This window comes from Mustela nigripes, chromosome 4, assembly GCF_022355385.1.
Source record: "Mustela nigripes isolate SB6536 chromosome 4, MUSNIG.SB6536, whole genome shotgun sequence".
Taxonomy (NCBI): Eukaryota; Metazoa; Chordata; class Mammalia; order Carnivora; family Mustelidae; genus Mustela; species Mustela nigripes.
This window is the reverse complement of record NC_081560.1, coordinates 83785186-83809104: the sequence shown is the minus strand read 5'-3', so window position 1 is coordinate 83809104 and position 23919 is coordinate 83785186. Positions and strand designations below refer to the sequence as shown.

General features: G+C 36.0%; 1 protein-coding gene across 4 annotated transcripts in view; it reads right to left on the bottom strand.

Annotated features, from left to right (window-relative positions):
- Positions 1 to 23919, bottom strand: part of MAGI2 (membrane associated guanylate kinase, WW and PDZ domain containing 2) — a 1345167-nt gene that overhangs the window by 587020 nt on the left and 734228 nt on the right. For all 4 annotated transcript variants that reach the window (XM_059396960.1, XM_059396961.1, XM_059396962.1 and 1 more), the window contains exon 3: positions 10589 to 10708. In XM_059396960.1, the coding sequence (XP_059252943.1) occupies positions 10589 to 10708 (120 nt within the window). The remainder of the gene's footprint in view (positions 1 to 10588; positions 10709 to 23919) is intronic.

Here is a 23919-nt window from a genome sequence, read left to right as displayed (position 1 = left end):
AGAAAACAAACAAGAAGATTACTAAAAAGAGGTTAGTGCAAAGACAGGACTATGAATAGAAAGGAAAAGTGTGATACTGTGATGGGCGGAGAAAATGTTCCAGTGTAAAATACCTTTAACTTCTGATTAATATGCTTTGTTTCAAAGATGAGTATATGTAACAATCTGAATGTCAGCTTTTCATGAAAACAAACCAAGGTAATGATATAACATTTCCTTCTCAACTGGAGCTTTGAGAAAGTAGCCTGTACCTATCACTCCTCAAGATCCTTGGCAGAAAGGTGGCGGTCTCAAAAAGTAAGAAAAAGTCAACATACTGTTACACTAAGACTTAAAAAAAAAAAAAAATGGATGAACTTGAACATTTGCATTTTATTAATACATTAATTTTAACAGTTTGGTAATACACCAGTAGTGTTATAGATCTATTTTAAGTCTAGCATATTCATTAGGTGCTTTGCAAATATACAATGTATAGGATTTCTGACTTAAAAAAAAAAATGACAAACATTACCAAGGCCAAGGAATATGTAGTTTCTAATTTCATTATAATTGGAAACTATCTAATCATTTTTCTTAAGTATATTCATATACACTTAAAATGTTTTGGGACATAAGAATATCATGTATTTACATTTATAGAATGTGTTTATAAATTATTGAGACAATTTGATCAAGAGTTAATTTGAATATAACTTTGAATACATATAATTTGTTTCCAGTCAGAAAATAGCTAAATATTTCATCTCGTTTCCTTGGCATTTTCAGGGGTACTGTGGTATTCTCTTTAGGTGAATATTCTAGCCTTTTCCTTCAGAAGTTCAAACTTGTAAATTTTAATCACCTTTGAAGGAAATCTTCCTCAAATATTACTTTTCTGCATATGACTTAACCTTTTCTGGATAGCTCGGGGTCATTATTAGGAAAATCAATAGCTCTGCTGGGTTGCAATATTCTGCTGTCCTCTGGGAGACTGATGAGTGCTTCCCCTATAACAAACGACCCTAGATGACACTGTTTTTTAATTTCTTCTGTACACTTTTTGTACTTTTCCCCTGTCCTCAATCACTGTCAGGCTGTCAGTGTGTCGGCCTTCAGGAGTCTCCAACCCCACTTCTCTCTCCCTTACATAAATCATTGCATGCACCCTCTCCTAATTTGCTGCTACATTTTATTGTAAATGAGACTTAAAAATTTGATTTCCATTAATTCTCTAAGAATAAAAGAATAATAAAGAAACTCGTGCTCTGGAGGATAGAGGAGAAGAGAGTGGTTAACATCAGCAAACTTGCAAATACTATTTGAAAATGAGTGTTCCTGAACATCCTTGAAGGTAGAAATGATGGGAAGCACCCTTGTTGCAACAAGTTAGACTTCAAGTGTAATAATGCTTGCTTCCTCTCTAGTGAAACCACATAGCTGCATCAGATTTTTTTTTCCTCTGGAAGTTTAATGGAGACCTCAGAGAACCAGAGTAGAAATTGGAAGTTTCTAATCCTCTTGGAAATAATACTGAGGGACCTGACCTGGAGAAATCTTTCTGTGCTTACGGACCAGCCCTGAGGGAACGGATGCCCTTGGGAAACAGCACTCTCCAATACCAGGTCACAGTGTCAGAGGGCGGGGTTTTCTAGCCAAGTGCATGCTTGTTGAGTAACATTCTTACATATAGAAGGAAAGTGTGGGGATGGGGAGAAAGAAAACTCATTGGAAAATTTTAAATTAACTCTTTTTCTTTGATTTACCCATCATCATAAGATTCATCTCAGTTTGAGCTTCCTATATATTGACTCCTTATGTTGTGTTCAGTGTTTGGGTTAGCATCAGTATTCCAATTTAAATTATGAATTTTTCATATTTATCACTTAGTCCATTAACTATTTGGTGAAAGAAATAAAACTTTCACACATTATAAGAAAATTTAAAGCCATTCTCATGTAAAATGAAAGAAAGAGAAGGATGAGGCAGGAGTAGAAATCTTATCAGCAGTGTAGAATTAATAATGGAATAAAATTTGATTTCCATTAATTCTCTAAGAATAAAAGAATAATAAAGAAACCCGTGCTCCCTTATAGTTTATTGAAAGCCAGCCAGAAAATGTTAGTGAAATGTTATATATTCCAAGCACCATATGTCCACGTTAATTAAAATGCCTTTACATTTCTTTAGTGAGAGAACACACATATTAATTCCTTTGTTTTAAAATAACTTTCTGAATTTGCATATTTTCTAATACAACCTAGCATCTTTTTCTCTCTCCAAAGGTATGGCCTCATTACTTCTAGCCTCCAACTCTTCACTGACTTTCTGTACTGAAGGTAGTGAAATCAAGAAAGTCTTTGTAATACTTACGGAAAAAAAAATAAAAAAGAACATGAACAAGACAAGGATTATACAAAAGGGCATAAGTCCAAGAAGTATTGAGGTAAGTACAATTAACAGAACTTGAGTGGAGAAGGGTTTTATTAGGAGATACAGTTTTGTTGGCCAAGTCTATAGGTTTTGATTTTGAGTGATTTGACAAATCACTCATTACTGTAGTGAAAAAGCCAAACTATGAGGAATGACCATAGCAAGGTAAGAACTATATTTTGGAGACAGTGTTATAGTTTGTAGGGTACTGACAGACAAACAGGTATGGGAACTCAGAATAGGGATTCACAAGGTTAATCATGAGAATTAAGACAAAAATGAAATTAGTACAATTATCATACAAGCTTAATCTAGTGCAAGATTCTGAGGTCAAATTGGTGCTGCAACTCCATACTATTGACCTAGAACATTTTGAATTAGGAAGTCGATGTGTCCTAGGGTCTCAGGCCCCGCTCTATTTCTATGTAAGAAAAAGGGTTTCCATTGCTGAGTTTGAGGAAAGAATCTAGGCATCCATTCATTTATTCAACTCATATTCACTGAGTGCTTCCTCGGTGCCAGAGGCCACCCTAAACTTAAGAATTAGCAGTGATCCAAATAAATTTTCTGACCTTAAGTTTACATTCAAGTGGCTTGGATACTGACAATAACCAAATAGACAAATAAGATACAAGCTATAATTTCAGTTATATAGTAACTACAAATCAGAGGAAGGGGTAGGAGAATGTTGGCAGGTGTAATTTTAGATTTGGTTGTCAGGTAAGAGTTTCCTGAAGACTTCTAAATGAAAATCTTAAAGTGAGAAAATGAAATATGTAGTTATTTGTAAAATAACTAGAGAATAAAATGACAAATTCAAGATCCCAGATGGGTAGAAATGTGTTTGTTCTGTTCAAAGAACAGAAGGGAGGCCAGCATAGCTAATATAAATAGGCTGAAGACAGTATAAGTCAAACTCTCCATTTTATTATAATTAATAATTAATATCGATCTGTGTTTTTAACTCGTCTTTTAAAATTCACATTTGTCGGTCTTTAGAACTTGCTTTCATGAAAACAGTCTCGTGCAGTATGTTAATCATTTCTCCTAATTTTATCTGGTTGTTACAAATACAACCTATAACAGATCTAAGAGACCTAATGACTACATAAGGAAGGACAGACTGTATCACCATATTAAATTTTAATCTAGTGTATGAATGATTTCCTGTAATTTTCAGAGGTTCTTTTATTTTTATTTTTTTAATTGCCAGAGTTTCTAAGCCTCAACAAGGAAGAGCTTTCATGTGGTGTGACTCCTCTATAACATGATTCCTTTTTTTTAAAGACAGGGCAGTAGTGTTCTTTCTCCTGAGAGAAAGAACATCCATGGTCAATCAGATTCTAGACTCTTCTGTTCTTAAGAGCAGGACTATAAAAGATATAAGGAAGAATGTCTCAAGAAGTTTTACTTTTCAGATCTGAAATTCAAATACAAAACTGACTTTTGTAAAGAAGGATGTTAGTTTATAGTTTTCAAGTCATTAGTCTGTAAAATAAAATGAAGTCTCTGAAAAAAACTTTGGAAGGGGACATTCAGACAGCACTGAAAATAACTGAGGCAAGTAAAACATCTCTTTCAAAATGTCTGTATGTCTAATCTAACACTAATGGCAAGAGTCGTTGGTCGTCACTATGTTGATGTTATTTCAGAAACAGATGCTCTCATGTAGAAGACCACAGTAATCAAAGTGACCAAAACTCCTGTGTGTCTCCTATGAAATGAGTCAATTTAAAGTAAGACAACTCAGAGCATCTGAAAATATCCATCCCATCAGGAAAGAGAAATAGGTCTGCATGTTGAAGCAGTGGAAATACCAGCAAAATTTTTGAAGTCATGCATTTTTTTTCTTCCCATGAAATGAGGGGCATTACATTCTTTTCAGGTGAAGTCTTAATTTGTTTCAGAAAAAACAACAACAACAATAAAAAACTACAGGGGATATATACAGGAGTTAGAAAATCATTGTGATTAAAGACATGACCTTGAAGGAAATTAATTAAATCTTGACTATCACAGTTTTGGAAACCTAGACTTTACCTATTATTACCATTATGGGTTGTGAGAGAGCTGAAGTGAGTCCTATGCCCATGAATATTGCCTTTATTTTAATGACATGCTCCAAAAACGCAGTTCCTATTCCTTTTAACTACAACTGAACAAAAATTTATAGAGCTATAGTAAACTGGTTAATGTTGTACTTTCGGTAATAACAAGCAAGTCATCTCATGTTCCCTGACTTTAGTCTTTAAGTTATAATTTATATGATAGTAATAGTATTAAATTAGTTAATTAATTGCTTGATTTGTTTCTTCTAGTTTCTTTAGGGAGAAAAATACTTAGAAATAGGCATTTGCATTACATATTTTGGAAAAAGCTGAATTTACAAAAGGTCCCAAACCAAAAGGATATTCTGTCAATTTTAAAGCACAATAATATGTCTAGCTTTGTGCCTTACACAAGAGCAAAGCAGCATGCAAAAAATCATACACCCTCTGTCAACAGCTCTAAATACAGATGGAATCACTTACAGAAAAAAGGAAAGAAAAAAAAAAAAAAACCTGGCATTATAAGATCCCAAAGGGGTGTAAAACTTCACTAATGTGTTTTCCTCTACTGGTCAAATAAAGATTTAATGAGCTTTATGTGTAAATGTTTAGTGTTCCTAAAATGAACACCCAAATGTATGGCTTAGAATCTTCCACCATAGGAATACTGCCAAACGAGAGAAAAAGTAGCAAGAATCAAAATAAAAACATGTTATAATCTGTATATATAACAACAACTGGCCCCCTTTAACTGCAAGCTCTAAGAATCTACTGTTGTTACAGAGGTTATAATTTACATGGTAAAAATTTTCTCGTGTAATAGAGTGTAAGGGAAGAAGAAAAACAATGACATTTTATCTCATTTTGGTCTCCTGGAATGACAACAATCTTAGCATTAATTTAAGCACTGATCTGCCCTTCAGGAAATATTATTTACATTTCAGTGGGTAGAAACTTGGATTGTTAGAAGAACAGTATTTCTCAATACTATTTATAGTACCAGTAATGACTTTTCTTTGGTTTCAGTATCCCTTTATCACCCAATGTTATCTTGATTGAAAACAGAAATTCTCATTTCAATAATAAATGTATCAAGGCTATGATTTTTTTAAAAAGTTGATACTGATTTTAGTAAAATGAAATGGATTTATGTAAAATTTGTTGTTTCTCTTTTCTCATCATGAACTGCTTAAGTTATTTTCACAGAAAATTATTTGTACTTAGTAATTTTTTTTAAAGACTTTTTATTTGCCCATTTGAGAGAGAGAGAGGGAGTACATGCCTGCAAAAGCATAAGCGGGTTGGATGAGGGAGAGAGAGAGGGGCAGAAGGAAAGGAAGAAACAGACTTTCCCCTGAGCAGGAAACCTAATGCAGGGCTCGATCCCAGATCCCCAGGATCATGGCTGGAGCCAAAGGCAGATGCTTAACCGACTGAGCCACCCAGGCACCAGGTACTTAACATTTTTTTTTTTTTTACAGGATTTTATGTGCCATACCAGGAAGGACCATACTTTTATGCACAGAAGTGAACATATTGACTTTCATAATCCCTGTTATGAGGGATTATGAAGGTAAAGGTGTTTAAAAAAGGTAAAGGTGTGCTGTTTGCAGTAGGCTCAAGTCCATGTATGTTAGATCTATGTCTATGAAAAACCAGAGAATTGAAGTGATGGTGAGTTGTCATACTTGTACTATATTCTGTTAGATGCCCAAATAATTTGCTGGTCTTGACTTAGTCTTCTTAAAAACTGGGGCAATATTACAATTGAGGTTATGTTTATGTAAAGGAAACACTGAAGTTTAGGATCAGTGGCTTCTTCAACAGATAGAAAAATAGTCTTGTTTCCACTTAAAGCACAATAGCAAAATACGGTAATTGATGATACGACAGAAGTACTGTTCTGGAACATGACTGTGGATAATCTCAGTAGATGAGTTAATGAAATGAGATTCCAGGCACAGCTCAGGAGACATGGGGTTAGTTAATAATGACATTCAGAACAAAGTTTGAGGCAGACAACTAGTGCAAATGGTCAGTGACACCATGAATGCAACATTGCAGACAACTGGAGGAAGGAGGTCAGGCAGGATTCATGGGTAATTCAGCACTGCGGACAGTTCCCCCAAAGAAAGGGCTTCCTTCCAGGCACTTAGAGTACTTCTTTAGATTGCCAGATCAACTTACTTATTTCTACCTCTTGGTGTCTCACTTATACCTACATGTGATCTTAATCCTAAAGGAATTATTTGCAGTTAACAGAGCTCTGTGGTCTGTGTTCCACATGAAGCCTACTCCTTCAGTCCTGACATAAAGGTTCATATTGTCTGTTACTTGATTTTATGTCAGGCTCACCACTGGGCTTTGTTCTATTAACTTAATTTTAAACTTGAGTCGATATGAAAGGGTAAGGATGGGATCATTCAAGTCATGAAAAAAGAGGCTGTTTACCAAGACCTGATGATCCCACAGAACCAAGACCTTTGGGCCATTTGCATGCAAAGGCATTTAGCAGCTATACATAGCTGACTGAAATGAGACTTAAGAGTTGGGCCTGCAGAGAAAAGACTTCAAGAATCTGCTAAAATGCTGCCTGGGATCATGTGGCATGACTGTAGATAGTAACTCAAGCATGCTAAGGCCTTCCTTGCAGCCTCAGGTAAGTAAAAGAATTGTTCTTTTGGAGCAAGTAATTGGAACCAATTTCTAAGAGGTGGATCTACAATTTAGGACAGTCCATCTTGTTTCCAGTCAATGGACAAACTCCATCATACCTACATCTATTCACCAAGATTAAAATTATTTACTGACAATGAGACAAAAATACATACATATGAGAAAAACTTAAAAGAATATATTCTTCCTCATAATTACTTTTCAGGTAGGTATTTCTTGTTTGAAACTGGTTAGTGGGGATGAATACTGTAAGACTGGTTTTTCTCAATGATGGGCATCTTAACTAAACATTTTATAGAGAACTTCCTTGATCTTTGTTAATAATAATAATAATAATAAAAGAATGGGTTCCAAGTTCCTGACAAGAAATGTACAAGTTGCTAAGTATTTATGAGAAAGAAGCAGCAGGGGGTATCTCCCTACCTCCAACTGCATTAGTAGTCTTGATGTTCTGGTTTGTGGGCTTGACTCAGTCTTAAGGACCCAACATAGTTAATAGGTCTATAACCTTAACACCGAGAGTAACCCAATTTTCTATTTTCTTCAGTGGACTTGCAGATATCAAAGATGGATTTTTTAGTCTGGCTGAGGGCTTTAGAGTACTGGTAAGGTATGAGAATGTTCTAGCAAGGAGGAGGGAAGGGAATAATCGCCCAAACACTGCAGAAGGAGGAAAATTTAACATAGAAAAATGGGGACTTTACTGAAGAAACCACATGAGATGCAGATATCCTGAAAGTTTGACAAATATAAAAGCTCTCAGGTCTTTCTTTGTTTAGGTGAGTAGCACATGATTGTTATTCTATATATTCTGAAAGTGTCAACTGCAGAAGAGGCATTTCTCAGGTTTCCTTGATGAATAACACACTAAGTGGTAACCCTGAGCCTAGAGCTCATGATTAATCCTGAAGGAATAACAGTGATTTTTATTACAATGTCAATTCTACTGGTCCTCAGCTTTAACTACAGAAAAATCCAAAGATCCTGAGATTTGAGAATGCTTGCTAGTTTTTCTTCCTAGATAGTTAGGTGACCTGAAGAAGGAGTATCTTATTCATCCAACTACACCTTGTGTATTTGCAAACAATGGTATTGATTCCCTAAAGTTATATATACAAATCAGCCTTATTAGTCAATGATCAGTTCTATGTACAAGGAGGCAATTAACAAGCTGGCACCAAACCATATAAAACCAAACTCTCAACACTGGAAAGATGCCTAAAGTAGATTCAGGACAACCCTCCCTGGTTCACAAAACGTGTCTACATTTGAATGGTTTCAGGACACCTACCTCAAAATTTAACTGGAACCTAAAATTTAAGTAAGACTTTATTTTTAAATATTGCTATTAAATTTCATGACATCTGGTTTATCATGAAATTAGTGGAAATTTAACATGAATATTTGGTTTCATTTTTTCACCTTCTAGACAACACAGTCTTTATTTTTAAAAACAAAAAGAAAAGGTCATAATGTTAATCATACTACTCTTAGAATGCTCCTGTATGTTAAGCCACTTGGTTTTTTGTTACACAAATATAATATTTAAGTAAAATACAATGCATTATTATTGCAGACATGCAAACTAGTGAATGCCACTAAATAATGTCACGAAGCCTACAGGAAAATATGCTACAAAATTTATTGTTTATAAACTCTGACTTCTTTGATATAAGTATTTTCTATGAGTTATACAGGTAGTTATTTTTTACATAGTGTAAGGCAGCTTATATGACCAACACAGCCTTTGTATTTAAAATATTTTCTCTTTCCTTTTTTTTTTTTTAAGATTTTTTGTTTATTTTATAGAAAGAGAGAGAGAGCATGAGCAGGTGGAGCAAAGGGGGAGAAAGAAGTAGAGAAGAGAGAAAAATCTCAAGCAGACTCCCCACTGAGCCCCACATGGGGCTCAATCTCACGACCCTGAGATCATGGCCTGAGCTAAGACCAAGAGTTGGACATTAACAAACTGAGCCATTCAGGTGCTCTGTATTCCAAATATTTTCAGTCAACTTCCACTATTATTCATATTTAACAATGTGAACAAGAAACAATACTCGTGTGTAAACCACTTTCTTTTCCTGGGTATTTTTGCCAAATTTCCTGTAAATGTGACAATAAGCAAGTAAATGTCTTAGCCATAAAACAGGCATGTGTCTCAGCCTAAATTACCATAGGAGAGCACTAAGTAAAAGAAAAGATTTTAATACCTCTAACAACATTAAAATATTAAGTTCTCAAATAACTATAGTCCACTGGGCACCCACAAGTAAATGAAGGAGTAAGTGGGGGGCCAAACTGCTAATGAACTCAACTTATTTTTTTTTTTTTATCTTTTAAACTTATCTTTAATATAACAAGATAAATAAATAGTAAGTAGTAAAAATATTTAATATTTATCTATTTACCATTTCTGGGGATCTTTATTCCTTTGTGTAAATCCAGATTTACTTCTGTTATTTTCCTGAACTCAACTTATTTGCTGATGGTAGACCTCAGGTATTTTACGCACTAAGCAGCAATGTATATATTATTAGTTTTGTTTGTAATATCACTATTAATTATAGTACAGTAAAACTAGATTCATCTCTCAAGTTAATAACAAATATACAAATATAGTTCACACATAGAATAACTGTGAAATTGGAATAAAAAGTCATATCCTTTAGTCATATCATTTTAAAGTTAATGCATACACAGATAATTTCATTAGACATAAACTATATGCATGTATATGTCACTTAAATGTATAAATGTGATCACATTAACTTGTTACTCATATTTTTCAATGCTACCATTCCCCTTTAACAGCTAATTCTATTGAGGTTCAGACATACTAACTGGGTTACTTAGTATTTATAGTGGCTAAGTAATAAAGCCAGATTTGGAACAGAGAACAGATTCTGGCTCATGTTACAGTGCTCTTTCCACTGACACATACTCCCCACAGTTGAGCTTTTAGTGTCATTTATCGTTCATGTTTGCCTCAGGTGCACGAGGAACCTTCTATTATACCAGCGCTTTGGAGAGCACGCCCAGATCATATTTTCCTAATTCATCATTTTGCACGGGAGGCAAGTGAAAGCCAGTAAAGTGAAGAAACTGAAGAAAACCACACAGAGATAATGACAGAACTAGAACTCAAGCCCTGTGCTCTTTGAAATGCTCCCCATAGATGAAGGTAATTTATTTAGAAGATCACAGCTTAGCCTCAGAATGCCATCCCAAGCCGACTTCAGTGGATATATACATATATGGCAATATCTGAAGAGTAGAGTTAATCCAGAGGTAGCCTAACATTTTTTTGGAAATACTTCCCTGAAATGACATCATTAACATTCTCACACCAAAAACAGTAGCATATTGGAAATCTGGTGTCCTGATGCATCCCAATCAAAGGAGAAAAATGTGATGGAGCAATGAAATACCATGAGCAGTAGAGCTGTGCTTACCTTCATAAGTCCCACTTTCTAGGAGAGCACCGCTTTTCTCCAATTCCATAAAATCTTCAACGGTGATGAAAATGTAGTCCACTCCAGGGACCTCACCCTCCTTATGTGGCCTTGTGGTGCCTGAATAAGGAAAATTGAAAAACAAAAGAAAGACTCTAAGTGATTTGTTCTGAACTTTAGAAATACCACCACACTTCTGAATATTCAATAACACTTGTTTATACATCCTGCGAGCTGGCAGTTTGCATTTGTCCTTCTGTTTGTTTGGAAACAGAAAATAGCAAGGAGTAAAGATGAAAGTAAGTATACAAAGCATTTTTCTTCATCAAGCTTATAAAGAGTTCATTGCCATGGAATGTGGTTGCATAGATTTTTTTTCCAGTGAAAAATGCAGACCATTGTGCCTTTTTTGAAGGGCGTTTTGAATACTGGGCCAGGAGTCTGCTAGCTCAGGAATTTACATATCTCACTTCTATGAATGAACCTTTATTGTTCTTGCTATGACATAAAACACAATGGAAAATAGAAATGTTAGCAGCATGTCGATTTATCTTTATATTTTCAAGATCTGTTCCTTTGTGAGGGTACTTTCGGTTTTCATTTGTTAATTTGCACCAAAAAATAACGTATATTTGATATAAAGGAACACAAAATCTTTATTATTACTTAAAAATCAATTAAATAGTTGGAATTGGTGATCATCATAATTGAGGTACAATTATAACGCTAATAATATTTTCCTTCCTTCCCTCCTGCTTGCCTGCCTGCCTTCTTTCCTTCCTGCCTTCCTGCCTTTAGTTCTGATTGGACTGGGAGGTGACATGCTCCAAGGAGCTGCTTCATGGGTCCACCACTCCTGTTCCCTACAGAATGAATGGAGTCTCTGCAGCCACGGTGACAGAAACATCCACCCAGGGCTCAGTGCGGCTGCACGGGAGAACTCAAGCTTCCAGACCTGCTGTCCAGTTCATGAGGCAGGAATGGAAACAGAGACAAAGCAAAGGCTGTCGGTTTGTTTTCTGGCCCACTTCCTTCCCTGAACATGCCTTAAGTTCTTTTCTTTCCTATGCTGCACAAATAAAACATTTGGTATGATCAGGTTGGAATTTCCATAATGCATATATGCAAATAGTTTACAGAAATACAAAGAGGTCAAATATATAAGCAAGTATTAGTACATTGGCAGGCTTCTTCATATTTAAAATTTCCTCCATATTCTCTGTATACTAAAAAAAATTTCTAAACCCTTCAGTTTAATTTTTAGTCTATGAAATCTTTATGAACTAGGCAATGAAAATAGCCAGTTGATTCTCCTTTTGGTCTATTAGGATCAAATCTGAACTCCAAATGAAAGGCATAAACTCACGTCAGAATATACAATGTGCTAGGGAAATCGATTTTTGATAAAAATGAATAATTTCCATTGAAAACATATTTTGAAAAGATTTGAACCATTATTTCCTAAAATTAAATTTTATAACCCTTCTATAGAGGTTGCAAAATAATTTTTTTCCATAATCACATTTAATGACTTTCCCCTAAATCTGTTATTTCATTTTGTTTAACTGAGCTACATTTTGCAGTATTTCCTACTGCTTTTATGCTATAAAATATAAACCTCCCACACCTACTATGCATAATGTTGTCAAATTAATGTTTCTATGAGAATCTTAACTTTCAATATCCTGACTTTTATATGCTTAGCCCTTGTGAATTAAAAGCACATTAACATAGTTTTGGCAATCAATTTGTTTTTGTTTATTTAGAACACACTCTAATCATTAAGAAAAATCACATAACAAAGATTCAATTTTCCTTCCTAATTTATCTGCATATTTCAGAAGGGACACCCTTTGATTAATTAACTGCTTGCAGCATGGTAATGCATTCCTAGCACAATGTGAGCACAGGACCACATGCTTGAAGGCAATTTCCAGGTCTGCTTCTTGACTGGAGTTGCTTACCCGTGTTAAACTCTATGTATTTGTGTTTGTGATTTTTAGGGAGACCATCAGTACTCTGCTTCACTGGGGAGGAGCTTTCCATCACTACATTGCACCTGAGGACAATGGGACTGAGCTCTTACATTGGGGATACAGACTTCCAAAGGCTAAATTGCTGTCACGTGTTGCTACGAACCTGTTTGATGCTGGCTGCCTATTTGGACTGGGGGCTCACCTACCTCACTATGGTTCGAAGAATTTCTACACTATAATCCAAAAGCTGCAATTCCCATCTTCGATACCCATCTCATATCCTCTTTTCTCATTCTCTTTTTATTTATAATATAACCTCCAGTCTCTTGATCTCTTCTGATTTCCCTGGGAATACCAAATATGACTTTATTTGCCTCTCTAAATTCTTTTTTTTTTTTTTTTAAGATTTATTTATTTGACGGAGATAGACAGAACAAGAGAGGGAACACAGACAGGGAGAGTGGGAGAGGGAGAAGTAGGCTTCCCCCTAAGCAGGCAGCCTGATGCAGGGCCCGATCCCAGGACCCTAGGCGCACGACCTGAGCCGAAGGCAGATGTCTAAAGAATTAGCCACCCAGGCACCCCAGCCTCTCTAAATTCTTAGGGGCCAGAAACAACCTAGAATCTTATCTTTCTTTTGGTTCACCTTCACCATTTCCCAACTCTTAATAAGCCCCCAAGTTCAATATCAGCTATTTCACTCATAGTGAAATAGTTGCTAATAGTTCTGTAGTTGCTACAGAAAACCATGAGCATCACTAACAAAGCACCCTACAAATTCAGGTTATCTAATGTCAGTTTAATACTACTGATGCTTGGTAATCTTTTTATACATCTTCCCTCTCTGTCACAATCCCACCATTTCCTAATATTCAATTGCTTTGACTTTCAGCAGAAGACATTAGATCATTCTCTTTTTGGCAAAGTAAGAGATAATCTGGAGTCAAATTCCCTGAAATTTATTAATTTGTACTTTCCTCTTCTGCATTATCTTCACCCTCAATTGGAATCCTCAATCCATCTTACTAAGAATCTCTTCTCTTCTGCCTTCTCGCAGTTTAGTTGTTTTTTTCCTTTCTTTTACCTCAGAGTTACATATACAGATATTTTTAAGATTCTACCATTCTACAGCCTTCAGTGTTTAAATAAAAGCATACTGTCATCACCGCTCCCCACACTCTTCCATTTACCCAAAGGTAAAGACTTTCAGCTCTTCTAGCAGATTCTTTCACTTTACTTCCATACATTTAAGTACTTTATTTATGATGTCTCTTGTTTTTTCTTTTTCCTTGTATACTTCAGCTATTATTTCCTGACTTACTGGTAGAGCAAATGAGGATTTAGCTCTTTTTTGCTCACACTTCAACACATCACTTTCTCCTTCTTACCTCCTCCCATTCTCCCAATAGAACAAACTTGTGTTTAGATTACTATTTGATGTTTACAATAAAAATACGATGTAAATCTATTTCCAGCTGAAACTTATAATGTACTAATTTTCCTTTCTTGCATAATTTTTGTTTACTTTAGACCTTATGTTTCCATTTCCAATTTTCCATATATTAATAGATAATTTAATTAACTCCCTCCTTGTTGGATAAATTGACTGTCAACATATACAAGCATATGTGATATTTCATCAGGTGTATCCTTTGAAGAAATCACTCCTGGAACCTCTAATCTGCTCCAGTCTGGACTATGTTGTCCAACAACAGAACTGCCATCCTGGGGTCATCCTTCACCACCATCCCGGGAATTCACTCTGCCTCTTCTATGTTGTATGGCTCTCTCTCAGGTCCCATGTCTCTTTTCGTGGTCTATTCCCTTTTTTTTTTTTGGCAGAGCACATCTGTCAGAAGCTCTGTATCAAAAGTTACATAGGAACTACATTTTTGAGACTCTGCATGTCTGAAAAAGTTTATTCCATCCTCAAGGTTGGCAAATCTGACTGAGCATATCAGGGAAATACCATAATGAAAGCATATTTTCTCTACCGTGTTCCTCTGTTAATGTCACCACCCTCTTTCTAGCCATGTGTGCTTTGAAACTTTCCCTCAGATAGGTTTAGCTGGAAACAGATTTACATGGTATTATACCATCCTTTGTTCATAGGGAAGTGGGGTGACTGGGTGGCTCAGTGGGTTAAGCCTCTGCCTTCAGCTCAGTTCATGATCTCAGCATCCTGGGATTGAGCCCCGCATTGGGCTCTCTGCTCAGCAGGGAGCCTGCTTCCCACCTCTCTTTGCCTGCCTCTCTGCCTACTTGTGATCTCTCTCTGTCAAATAAATAAATAAAATCTTTTTAAAAAATAAAAAATAAAAGAAGGAAGTGGAACCCTGGTGTAGCAGAAAGGTTTTCAAAGATGGAATTCAGAACATCTGCATTCTATTTTTGTTTTAATAATTTAGAGATGTTGTTCTGGATTAAAGCATAATTTCAGCTTATTTTTATGTACATTCTACACCCAGGGTGGGACTCTAATTCATAACCCTGAGATCAAGAGTCACATGCTTTTCCAACTGAACCAGCCAAGCACCACCACCTACAGATGGGCAATAGAAAAGATGAAAAGATGCTCAACATCACTCATCACCAGGGAAATATGAATCAAAACTGCAATGAGATAACACCTCATACCTGCCAGAAGGGTTAAAATTAACAACACAAGAAAACAACAGATGTTGACAAAGATGCAGAGAAAGGGGAACCCTCTAACACTGTTGGTAGGAATGCAAACTGGCGCAGCCACTCTGGAAAACAGTATGGAGGTCCTTCAAGAAGTTAATAATAGAGCTACCGTATCACACAGCAATTGTACTAATAGGTATTTACCCAAAGAATACAAAAGTAGTAATTCAAAGGGATACATGCATCCCAATATTGAAAGCAGCATTATCTATAATAGTCAATTAAGGAAATAGTCCAAGTGTCCATCAGTTGATGAATGGATAAAGAAGATGTAGTACACACATATACAATGGAATATTCCTTAGCCATAAAAAAAAAAAAGAATGAAATCTTGGCATTTGCAATGACAGGGATGGAGCTAGAGAGTATTATGCCAAACAAAATAAGTCAGTCAGAGAAAAACAAATATCATATGATTTCACTCATATGCGCATTTTTTAAGTAGGGGGACTGGCAGACAAGAGGGAGAGGGAGAAGCAGGCTCCTTGCAGAGCAGGGGAAGCCCGATATGGGGCTTGATCCCAGGATTCCAGGATCAGGACCTGAGCCGAAGGTTGTGGCTCAACCAACTGAGCCACCCAGGTGCCCCCATATGTGGATTTTAAGAAACAAATGAGTAAAAGGAAAAAGAAGAGAGGGCAAACCAAGAAATAGACTTTTTTTTTTAAAAGATTTTATTTGTTTATTTATTTATTTATTTATTTATTTGACAGAGAGAGAGAGAGAGAGAGAGAGAGAGAGCGAAAGAGGGAACACAGGCAGGGGGAGTGGGAGGGAGAAGCAGGCTTCAGGCCCAGCACGGAGCCCAATGCAGGGCTCTCAATCCCAGGACTCTGGGATCATGACCTGAGCTGAAGGCAGATCCTTAATGACTGAGCCACACAGGCGCCCCAAGAAACAGACTCTTAACTATAGAGAACCTCTGCAAACTAATGGTTACCTGAGGGGAGGTGGGTGAGAGAATGCGTGAAATAAGCAATGGGGATTAAAGAATGCGCTTGTGATGAGCACTCGGCGATGTATGGACTATTGAATCACTATACTGTATACCTGAAACTAACATTACACTGTATGCAAACTAATTGGAATTACTTTTTTTTTAATTAAAAAAATAAAACATCATTCAGTCGATCATCAGTTGTCATATCCCATGAGGTAAATAATACATATGAAAGAGTATTAGAAAAAGTAAAAACACAAATACTGTGGTAACATGATTGCATTCCTCTTTAGTAATACTAATAGTACTACTAAGAATAATACAATCTAACAGACATCATTGATGTTATCTTATTTTTGGAATCTACTGTAATTAAAGTTTTAAATAATTTCACTCACGCTAACACGTCTTAAAAATAAAAAAGTTCTTATACCTAAAGACTCAGGTTGCCATGGTTGGTTGTTTGGGTTTAAAGAAACATAAGTTGAGGGGTGCCTAAATGGCTCAGTCAGGTAAGCATCTGCAGTTGGCTTAGGTCATGATTCTGGGGTCCTGGGACTAAGATCCAAGTCAGATTCCCTGTTCAGCAAGGAGTCTGCTTTTCTCCTGCCTCTCCCCAAGCTTGTGCACTCTCGCTCTCTCTCTCTCAGGTAAATAAATAAAATCTTTAAAAAAAAAGAAAGAAAGAAAGAAAGGAAGGAAGGAAGAAACCTAAGTTGAGATATAAATCCATTTCCTTTGATTACATGCTAAAATGTGAAACAATGTTTCAATCACTACCTACAGGGTTATTTTGTCTTTTGTTAGGCAGACATTTAGAACCAGTAGAATCTATGGACTAGGTTGCAAGAAGTTTCCTGCCATTTGCTGAATCATCTGAAAAGTGTGAAAGCGCTCATAAAACTTGATTAGTGAGTCATTTAATTTTGCCCACAGGCATAGGACCTTCAACAACAAGAGTCAGAAAGCATGATGTCAGATCTACACATCCAGGAAGAAAGGATATTAGCTGTTAAATCAATCAGCCCCCAGAAGGAGAAAGCAATTGGCTAAAGAAAAAGAAAGCAATTGGTGATCTACGAACACCCCTTTGGAAAGAAGTAAGATTCCAATAATAAAGCAAATAACGTGAAATGTGATGAAGTATTGTACGATGGGAATCTGAACCTAAGGTAATTAATATCTAGACTGGAGGAATAGTTAAGCTGAATTTTCTGAAGCAGTTAGTTACCTCATTTTTGTGCTGAAATAATTATACTTTCCCAACTCAAAGGATTATGAATCGAGAGGGGACAGTGAAGCAACACTCACCAGTAACAACAAGTTATCCCCCAGCATTAGGAATAGGGCAGAAGCAAGGCAGGATAAAAGAGGAAGTACAGGTAATTCACCATAGAGCTAAAAGGTGAAGCTCATCTTTTAATTGTCTTCTATATTTGGTTGGGACTTTCCTTAATAGTGTTTAGATAAGTCCAAAGTAAATTTTATTACCCAGAATATGGTTTATAGACTTCATTCTCTGTCTCCTGGATCACTCTTCCAAAAGCAAAATAAACAGGAAGGGAATGAAGGAAATGCTACTAAATCGAGTCTTTGCTTTATCTTCTACTGCCTCATTTCTTAAAAAACTTACTTAGTAATTACTAAATTAAGTACTGTATGAATAACACCCCCTTCGTGAGTTAATAAAAGCATATTGCATTTTGGCTCAAAAGACATGTCTGAAGAGAATGAATGCTCCCAAACGGTTTGCTTACTATTGATACACAGTGAAGCACATCAAGGCCACTGGTCATTTTGTCACCATCGCAAGTGGGGGTGCCAAATGAATTTTTTTTAATTAATATTCTACTTTTTAAATGAAGGAACATTGCTCCTTTTGTCTTATGAAGGAAAGAGCAAGATGTTTGTGGTACATATAACTGAAGCACATTTTGCCTCAGCCTTCTGACATATTCTAATTCTAGTAGAGTGCTTTTAAAAGGAGTTACTGGATTATAGAAAAGTATTACTACCTAGGTGATGGTCAGTGCAGTCATTTATTGTAATCTATTTTGGCATGCTAAAAGTTCTACAGTGTCCATTGCACTGTAGGCACCCAGTACACACTTGCTAAAGAAATGGACTTGGAATCAATCATTATCAGTCAATGTGTTCTAAGCAGATGGGTCACTGTGTGAGAATCTGAGAAAATGAATTATTTTCTTAAGCATGTTTCTGAATACATTTTCTCTTTATTCCTGGCGTTTCTCAACTGCAAGCTGAAGAAAATATATCTTGACAGCTACAGTGACTTCCTCTGGATTCAACCTTTAATTAACTTACTCTTAGATTTCTGAAGACACTTCTTTAGCTTGTCAGTTACTCATTAGCAAGTGTGAACACTATCACCAGATTTGTATGTGTGTTTCTAATAAAAACATTCAGGAGATTCCTTGGCCAATGCCTCTAATCAATTTTTATGTAACCTGATTAAATCTTGGGTTTTATTACATTCATTTTCAATCATATAAAGTCCAGAAGTATGATTTTATATAAACACAGAGCTAAAGTTAGCAAGGCAAATTACATGGTCTGGGGTCACTAAATCCTGTGTGATAGATTATAAAGCAATGTGGAGTTTATAGATTTCTTATTTTTTTTTTAATATTTTATTTATTTATTTGACAGAGAGAGATCACAAGTAGGCAGAGAGGCAGGCAGAGAGAGAGAGGAGGAAGCAGGCTCCCTGCTGAGCAGAGAGCCCGATGCGGGACTCGATCCCAGGACTCTGAGATCATGACCTGAGCAGAAGGCAGCGGCTTAACCTACTGAGCCACCCAGGCACCCTATAGATTTCTTATTGGCTGATGGGAGGGTTGAGTTAAGGTCAAAAAGCAAACCTGCAATTTGGTTCAATTAATCACCTGTTACTATAAGAAGTATTTACTGCCTCAAGAAAACATTCTGCATATTTTATGAAATACTAAGTATTTGACAAATCCATTTGCAAAATACCAATAGTAACTTTGACTTGTCTTCTTAACATTGCACTGCTCTAAACCTCAAGAATTATTTCAAAACTCTCTTAGCCTCTAAAATAGCATGCTGCCAACTATTGTTTAAAGTTGAATTGGCATAGCCAATTATGTTCTATATTTTTCAGACACAGAAGTTTTTGAAGAAGAAACTTCTCCTTGGATATATCTGGATATAAAGTTCAGACTAATGTCCCATACAGCACCAATTACTGTTTTGCATCTTAACAGTTTGGACTGAGGCAGTATCATACCCAAACAAATGGTTCTGAAAGGTTCTAGGATACATCAGAATCACATGCAGAATCATTCATTCATTCATTTATTCACTCATTCATATTTTGTTGTTCATATCTTGGGTGGCACTGGAGAATTTAAATTTCTAACAAGTTTTCAGGTATGGATGCTGCTAGTATAGAGACAGTGATTCTAGAATCACTGCTCTAACCTCACTCTGATCTCTGGAAACCCAAACTAAAAGCAATACGAAACTTTATTATTCATTTAACTACAGCAACTCACAAACTATGTGGTTCATGACCTTAGCATTCATCTTAGAGTAATCAATAGCCATGCTGTGGGTTCAGAGGAAACAAGCCATTCTTCATTTGTGGGTATATAGGTGAACAGTCATAAGAGGTATCCTGGAGCCCTGCAACGCTCTCTTACTGCTTCTGCACATTGCTTTTCCATAGGTGTCTTAAAAGTTAATTGAATTTGGCAGGTAATAGACAAATCCCCATCTATGTTTGTTTATGAATAACTTTCATTATTATTGGAAGTAATATAAACCATCTTGGTCAAACATATACAACAATATGGTTTAAATCCTGAAAGACACAGGAGGCTTGAATGTGGCTCTCGAGGAGTGGTAAATGATAATACAGCAAAAACAATTATCTGATGCGGAAGATTTCTTGTATTAAGAAAATATTACAGTAGTAATTAGAAAAAAGAATACACAAATGAAAACTTTGGGGATCTCCAACAAGCAAGACAAAATAACATCTTACTATTTCTCTATGCCAAGGTATCTGATTCACTAAATGTTAAATTAAAGCTTGCCTACAACTATACTAATCAGACTCAATCAGGGGATGGGTAACAGGCATTGTGGAATTGGTAAAGCTCTCTGTTGGAACAAATTATTTAGAAAAGTATATCCTTTTCATCAATTCCATGATTTCACTTATAGAAGTATATTCCTGGTGTAAACACTAGAGAAAACAAGGGGTAGAGGTAAGAAATGTCTTTCAAAACTCAAAGTTTATCTTATTGTCCCTACCACTTGAACTCAGAACCCATGATACTAAGAAAGATAATGTTTATGTAACATCATGTGTCAAGTATGTGCAAATAAGAAATATATGTTATTAAGGACACCTGGATAACACAGTCAGTTAAATGTCCAACTCTTGGTTTCATCTCAGGGCATGCTCTCAGGGCCTTGAGATCAAGCCCTGCGTGGGGGGTCTGCACTGAGAGGGGAGTCTGCTTAAGACACTATCTCCCTCCCTCTTACCCCCACACCAGCTCTCTCTAAAATAAATCAATATGTCTTTAAAATAATACACATATATTATTTTAAAAAGATAATCCATGTTTGGAGTGATTATTTTTGAAGCTGATACACCCATATTTTCAATTTTAAGGCTCCTACACTCAATGATCATAATTATTGACAGTACCAAGACATCACTGACTGCTGATACACAAGAATCTGCACACTGGGGAAATGCTAGAGCAATGGGAATGATTTCAGAATTGCATAGAATTTGAATTATCACTACTTTGGTGACAAAGAGTTCAATAACCTGAACGTTATCTATTCCTTCACAACAAAGTCCATCTTCTCCACCCAGTGGCTTGCTGAGAGAACTTTAGCTGCACAATTACCTTTTCCACCTAAGCTCTGCCTTTATCTCACTTGCATTTACAGTCTAGAATAATCCACTGTTCATGGATACAAAGATATTACAAGATAAAATGATTCACCCAAGGGGGGGGGTCTGGGTGGCTCATTTGTTAAGCGTCTGCCTTCAGCTCAGGTCATGATCCCATGGTCCTGGGATTGAGCCCAGCATCAGGCTCCCTGCTCAGTGGGAAGCCTTCTTCTCCCTCTCCACCCACCCCCCACCCTCCGCCCCCACCCACTGCTTGTGTTCTGCTCTCCCTATCTGTCATATAAATAAATAAAATCTTAAAAAAAAAAAAAAAAGACTCAACCAAGTAAAACCAGATTCCTAAACATTTATATTCTTGGTTTCTGATCCATTCTTATAATATATAAAGGGACAGGATAAAGGGACATTGCACTCTCACTCATAAAATATAGTAGCAAACCATAATCTCAAGGTTCTTAAATTAACTATTAATTTCCTGAAATTTTTAAGAGAATGAAAGAAGATGAATGCCCCTTTTGTTATCAATTAATTCAGTTTTGAACTTTTGATTTTAATTCTTCAATATTTAATTTAGATATGTTCTATATCTGGCATTCTATAGGATTAATAAAAAGAGGTTTTTGATTCCCTAATTTATTATTTAACAGATAATGTTTCAAGATTACATACTGAGCTAAAAGAAAAGAAAGATCAGTGACTTTTTATAGAAACAATATATATTTAGTTTGAAGCTTTTATACTCTCCTCATGTAAAATTAATTTGGGCCAGAACTAAACTCAGATACCGCCAGCCCTCTGAGCAATGCAGAGACACTCTATTCTTTGACCTTCATTGCACAGAAGGTTTAGTGGATCATAACTTTATCATTTTATCTCTATTAGAATCTTGCAATGACATTAACTTTTACTATCACCATATGTCTCTATGGCATTCTATATTCTGAAATGCCCAAAGTCGATGATAGAATACAGAGTCTACAGAATACCAGAAAATCCAGAAGAAGGTAGTAAGAAGGCAGTTAACTATTCAGGGATTTCAAAACATGCAAACGCTTTTCAGATTATATGGCGCAAGTCAAATATTTGAGTGATCACCTTTTATTTATTGAGATTCTCAAGTATACCCATGTCAAATTATCACAGAGGAAAGGGAAGAATAAGGGAAGGAAAGAGAAAGGAAATATAATGGGTACATACTAGGTACCCTAGGTGAGATGCTTTCATTCTTGTTGAAATCCTGAGTTAGAGAATCCTCTGTGCATCTGGTTTAGGTTCACAGTAGTCACTATTGTATGAGTTGATAGTTTATCACATTTTTTCTTATTGATGGAAAACAGAACAAGAAATTCATAGCTCGGTTTCATATTTTACACATATATAACATATATAAATAAATATATAATTAAATAAATATATAAATATATATAAATAAAAATATATATGTATATAAAACTATGGAATACTGTAACAGAATATTGTAACAGAAATATACTCAATCACAGCTGATGGGCCCTTAATTTCAAACTCCTATCAGTGATCAGTCATGTGTGGAAAACATCTGCTTGTATCTTGGGGCAAATGTCACCACTCAGGCTCTCATGATAGCAGGCCAGCCAGTCAATGATGTGTTGTAAGGCTGACTCCTCAAGAAACTGAATAATAAATATATCATTTGATCAAATAAAATAATAAAAAAGAAAACACAAGTACCTAGCTTTTTCTTCAGCCAGCAGACAATTTGTGCCTCTGAAGGTTAAAAAAGGGACGGTGGGATGGCACAGAATACTGTTTCTGTCTTTTTAAGACTTAAACATCAGACATGCAGTCAGCAGCCCTGTAGCCTAGATCTATGTGATCCTTTGATTTGAAGAACAGGACGACGCTGTTTCTGGGCAATTATCATAGTCCCCAGGACACTGTGGTCTTCCCTCCAGGAAACCATGTTCCCTTTTTCATTGGACAGCAATTTAAAAGTGAAACGTGGTAGAGGGATATGTACTGGGTGCTGTCCAATAATCATTTTTGACCTTTGTTGGAGATTTTTACATAAAAATACCAGAATAAAACCATTTGGTAACAAACATCTTTGGCTCTATAGACTTTCAGACCAGTATTTCTGAGGGTTGCAATTATCAGGAGAGATTAAGAGAAGTTTTAGGAGTTAAGAATACAAAATAAAATTTTAAGGGAATTTCAAAAGAATGCAGTCAAGGCCCTTAACAGCACTAGATACTGAATTAATAGTGAATTACCAAAATAAATATTAGAATCTTTGGAAAAAATACTTGTGATTTTTAGATAGATCCTTCCCTCCTTTATAGAGAATAAGAAAACAAGGTTACCAGCCAGGATTAATTGAGACAAAGTGCAAAAGAGAGACAACCCCATCAGTCCAGCAGCTGACTCAGAAACCTACCCAAAAGTACCATGAAAAATTGGAGAGCTAATCTGTAATATGGTGATAGTTCTCAGATTTTCAAACCCAAGTATTAAGGACTGTCCTCTAGAAGAAGGGACAAAGGGACTGGTATTTGAGAAAACTAGAAAAGCAAATGATGACCAACTAGACTGCTGGACATTAACAAATCTGTATCAAAATCAGCAATGTGTGTATATTTAGCATAGCAGAACAAAGTTAAGTAGCTTTTTATCTCCCGAAACTGCAACAATTTCTTTGGGCTTTGCCAGCCATACTCTCTGTGGCAACTTCTAAACTCTGCCATTTTTTTTAATCTCCCGAAACTGCAACAATTTCTTTGGGCTTTGCCAGCCATACTCTCTGTGGCAACTTCTAAACTCTGCCATT